This window comes from Anolis sagrei, chromosome Y, assembly GCF_037176765.1.
Source record: "Anolis sagrei isolate rAnoSag1 chromosome Y, rAnoSag1.mat, whole genome shotgun sequence".
NCBI classification, from domain to species: Eukaryota; Metazoa; Chordata; class Lepidosauria; order Squamata; family Dactyloidae; genus Anolis; species Anolis sagrei.
Window position 1 is genome coordinate 25662763 of NC_090035.1, and position 4981 is coordinate 25667743.

The 4981-nt window shown below is 57.8% G+C and overlaps 1 protein-coding gene across 1 annotated transcript; it reads left to right on the forward strand.

The window, feature by feature from the left end:
• Positions 1-326: 326 nt before the first annotated feature.
• On the forward strand, positions 327-4727 carry LOC137095713 (uncharacterized). The gene is made up of 2 exons (XM_067462511.1): positions 327-2968; positions 3523-4727. Exon 1 carries the CDS (start codon positions 1023-1025, stop codon positions 2598-2600), a length of 1578 nt encoding a protein of 525 aa, XP_067318612.1. The 5' UTR covers positions 327-1022; the 3' UTR covers positions 2601-2968; positions 3523-4727.
• Positions 4728-4981: the final 254 nt, after the last annotated feature.

Here is a 4981-nt window from a genome sequence, read left to right on the forward strand (position 1 = left end):
CCAGGACCCTGCCTCTGCAGTCACAGGAGCAAACCAAAACCTAAGAGGTGCAGGTCGTCTAAATGCTGTCGCCACTACTCATCCGACAGCGACTCTTCGGAGGGTGAGTATGCCCTAGCAGACTCAGTGGACAGGGAGAATTATTGGAGGTCAGAGGCCCTCGTGCCGGGCCTCCCTGAGTGGGCTCTCAAGTGCAGGTCCGAGACAGGTGCCATCTCTGACCCTCCTTGTAGGGCGTGGGAGCGGGGCAAGCCCTCATCCCCAGCCCTCCCCCCCCCCGTTTTTCAGGACAACGAGGACCCCCCCCGGCACCCACCTCTCCCCTCGCCTCAGGAGTAAGATCCTGAAAGGCTACTATGTCGAGATTTTCACCCTGCTGAAGCCCCAAGGGGAGGAGGGCCGGGAACCCCCTTCCAAGGGCAGGCATCAGAAGAGGGACAGGAGCAGGCCAGCTGAGCGGACTTTCGCCAACTGGGTGGCTCGTTATACAGAGTTTGCGGGAGTGGTGACAGCGGCTTTTCCCGAGCGGGGGTGGCACCTGCTCAATCATCAGAAGCACGTCTCTAGGGCCAGAGAACTAGCGGGCGACGCGGCAGCCATTGCCTATGACTCAGCCTTCAGAAAGAGGGCATCCCAGAGTGCCAGAGCCAGATGGGACCTTATCAATCACGATATCTGGCTCACCGAGGTGGGGCCCAGCATCAAGGGTAAGCCAGGGTCAGGAAGGTCAGACAGGGCCTGGGGAAGGCGTGACTCCAAGAGGGCCGTCTGCTGAGAGTTCAACATGGGGAAGTGCCAGCGGACACGTTGCCGTTTCGAGCACGTCTGTGAGTATTGCTCGGGAGGGCACACCAAGATGACTTGCAGTAAGCAGCTGGGCACCTTGCAGCCCTTTCGATCAGGCCGGGCTGGCGCACAGCCCGGCAACAGGAAGGAGCCTGGAGGAGCCAACGCAGGACAGGGTAAGTGAATCCCTTCCCAGTCCCTTTGCCCTAGCCAGCACCCCCGTTTGTCTCCCACCCATGGTTCCCTGGCTCAGGGCTTATCCCGACAGGGCTGCCGCGTCCCTCCTCAAGGAGGGTTTCTCTTCCGGTTTCCGCATCCCGGCTATGGGACCTAGGAGGTCCTACACCTCAGGCAACTTAAAATCGGCGGCCCAGATGCCTGAGGTGCTTAGTGGCAAGATCGCTAAGGAGCTTGCCGCAGGCAGAATTGCTGGTCCTTTCCTCGCCCCCCCTCTGGATAATTTCAGGGTCTCCCCTCTGGGAGTGGTCCCCAAGAAGGCCCCAGGCGAATTCCGGCTCATCCACCACCTCTCATACCCTAGAGGGGCCTCTGTTAACGACGCCATCCCTCCCGAGCTCTGCTCAGTAAAGTACGCCTCCTTCGACCATGCGGTCAGCTTGGTGCAGGCCAAGGGACCTGGGGCCCTTATGGCAAAATGTGACATCCAGTCGGCTTTCCGGCTCCTCCCTGTCCACCCAGATGATTTCAACCTTCTGGGATTCAAATTCAATGGCCTGTGGTACTTCGACAAGGCCATGCCCATGGGCTGCGCAATCAGTTGCGCAGCTTTTGAGACCTTTAGCTCCTTCTTGGAATGGGTAGCCAGGACCATTTCCCAATCCAGCTCCATCACTCACTACTTGGACGACTTCCTTTTTGTGGGAAAGCAGGGCGGCGGTGAGTGCGCTCGCCTGCTCAGCACGTTCATGGCCTTGGCTAAGGTATTTGGCATCCCCTTAGCTCAGGAAAAAACCGAGGGACCCTCCACATCCATAGTCTGCCTGGGGATCCAGCTGGATTCCGTCAGGGGTCTATCTCTCTTGCCAGCGGACAAGCTCTCCGCCCTCCGGGCCCGCATCGAAGAGGCAGCTGCAAAAAGGAAGGTAACATTGAGGGAGCTGCAGGCCCTCCTGGGCCACCTCAACTTCGCCTGTAAGGTGGTGTCCCCGGGTAGACCCTTCTGCGCTCGGCTGGCGCGGGCTACGGCTGGGGCACGTGCACCCCACCACAGGATCCGAGTGACCCAAGGTATGCGTGAAGATCTCAGGGTGTGGATCCAGTTTCTGCGGAGGTACAACGGGGTTTCCATGTGGCAGACCAGGTGGGAGCTGGGGAGTGAGTTGCAGGTCCAGTCAGACGCGTCAGGGAGTATTGGTTTTGGGGTTTTCCTGCAGGGTCATTGGTGCACAGCCAAATGGCCAGACAGCTGGAAAAAAGGTAACCTGCTTAGGGATCTAACATTCCTTGAATTCTTCCCTATCTTGGTGGCAGTGCGAATATGGACCAACTTATTTAGAAACAAGAGGGTGCGCTTCTGGTGTGACAACCAGGCGGTGGTCCGGGTGGTCAACCGGCAGTCCTCCAAGTCGGCCAGGGTCATGCGATTAGTCAGGCTTTTTGTATTAACATGTTTGGAAGCTAACATCACCTTTTCAGCAAGGTACATTCCAGGGGTGAACAACGAGATAGCCGATGCGTTATCCCGTTTCCAGGAGGACAGGTTTCGCTCTCTAGCTCCAGGTGCAGACCTACTGCCCGCCAGCTTCCCCCTAGACCTGTGGACCCTTGGAGACGGGAGGCTTGGGCAGGACTGATGGATTCCATCGCACCGGCTACGCAGAAGGCATACCGAGCGGCTATAGTGAAATTCAACAGGTTCAGGCTGGAGGTCGGATACGGCGGCAGATGGCCAGTTTCGAAGGACGAGGTTCTGCACTTCCTCATACACCAGAGGAGAAACGGGGTGACTGCGCATGCAATGCGTCTCCAGCTGGCGGGGATCGCCTTCTTTAGCAAGGCAGCCGGGTGCGGTGACCCCTGCCAGTCATTCAGAATCAGGAAGCTCCTCAGGAGTTGGACTAAGCAAGCGCCCAGGCAGCAGGACACCAGGCGCCCCTTGTCGTACAAGATCCTCAGTCAGATCATCCCAGCACTCAAGAGGATCTGCTCATCTTGCTACGAGGTGAAGTTATTCACTGCAGCCTTTACAATGGCTTTCTTTGGGGCCCTTCGCCTGGGGGAGGTGGTGGCTAACTCTAAGAGGGACCTCTCAGACAGGGCCCTGCAGCTCAGGGATGTGTCCATCCAGGCCAAGGTCCTGGCCCTCAGGGTACGCAAATCCAAAACAGACCAGGGGGGAAAGGGGGTCACCCTGTCCATCCAAGGCTTGGATCCAGGGCAACTTTGCCCTGTGAGGGCTCTTGCTAGGTTCCTAAGGACTCGTGACCCATCCCCGGGCTTCCTTTTCATCCACCGGGATGGGAACCCACTCACCCGCTTTCAATTCATGGCTGTTTTCCGGGCGGCCCTTCGGCACCTGGGCCTTCCCCAAGCGGAATTCGGTGGGCACTCCTTTAGAATTGGGGCAGCTACCGTAGCGGCCAATGGTGGTGTCCCCGCTGACGTTATCAAGGCCATGGGGCGCTGGAAATCCTCTGTCTATTCTTCCTATATCAGGCCGGGCCTTCTCCTCGAAGGAACCCACCCTGCCGGTTGTTCTTTTTCTTGCACCCACAGAGCAAGCAAGCGCAAGAAAGGAGATGTGAAAGGCTCGCGGAGCAGCTGTGACCAGCAGCGGCCAGGTGCCAGCACGCGGAGGAGGCAAGCTGAGGCATGGAAGGGCAGATAACAAGAGATTTGGCATTCTGCCTACCCCTGCATTGTCAACTATGAAGGCGCGCTGAAAGGACACGGAGCCAGCATAGGACTGTACCAGGGAGGGTTGAGCTCGGGGGAGTGTTTTTCCCTTTATTGGAAGCAGCAACCAGGGTTGGCGGCAAAGGGGAGTGGGGTCCACCCCCCTTTTTGTGGCGTGGGCATGGGCCCTGGATCCGGTTTGGTATCCCCCCCCCCTCAGCGGTGAAGGGGGAACGCCTGGTGTCTCAGGGGTGCCGAGTGCATTGGGCCCGGTATTGTGCCGGTGGCACCCCTGTGTGGCTTGCGGTATCGGACAGCAGTGGGCTGCCCGATCTTGATCCAGGACCCATGCATGGCTGCCAACCCTTGTTCCTGTTATCAATAAATGAGTTGTGGCCATTATTTATCCCAATACCTTGTGTGAGTGGTTTTCTTGGGTTGGCGGGGGGAGGTGTATCGCCCGTGCACACGCAAATGGCATGGCCTGACTTACCAGGCCGTGGAGGTTGCGGTGTGGGGTGTTTCCCCCCCGCCATTTGGCCTGAGGGGGGCTTCTTCTTCCCAGAAGCCCCCTCACCCAGCGGGAAAGTTCCTGCGGTTTAGATAAGTGGCCCTATCAGCTGCCGGCCACGCCTCCTGGCAGGAGAGCCCACAGCTGGCCTCTCCTCCCTCGTGGGCACCCTACTTAAGGCTGCCCTTGTGCCCACCATCAGTCTCTGGGCCGGCAGCAGCTGATCCACCCACCCACCCTGCATGGTTCCGGGAACTGTTTATTGTTAGTTTGTTTTGTCAGTTGTCACAGTTACCTGTTCTTGCTGTTGTTCATGCATTTCGTCACAACTCTGGTTGGCGTGGGCATGGGCCCTGGATCCGGTTTGGTATCCCCCCCTCAGCGGTGAAGGGGGAACGCCTGGTGTCTCAGGGGTGCCGAGTGCATTGGGCCCGGTATTGTGCCGGTGGCACCCCTGTGTGGCTTGCGGTATCGGACAGCAGTGGGCTGCCCGATCTTGATCCAGGACCCATGCATGGCTGCCAACCCTTGTTCCTGTTATCAATAAATGAGTTGTGGCCATTATTTATCCCAATACCTTGTGTGAGTGGTTTTCTTGGGTTGGCGGGGGGAGGTGTATCGCCCGTGCACACGCAAACAGTAAGGATTTATTCCCCTTGGCCAAAGTTGGCAGGAGACAGCACATGGGCCTCTTTTTTTGTGGCAGCAGGTTACAAAACAGTGGTCCATTAGTAAGGGTTTATTCCCCTTGTCCAAAGTTGGCAAGAGAGAGCTAATGTGCCTTTTTTTTTTTGTGGCAGCAAGTTACAAAACAGTGGAGAAACTGTA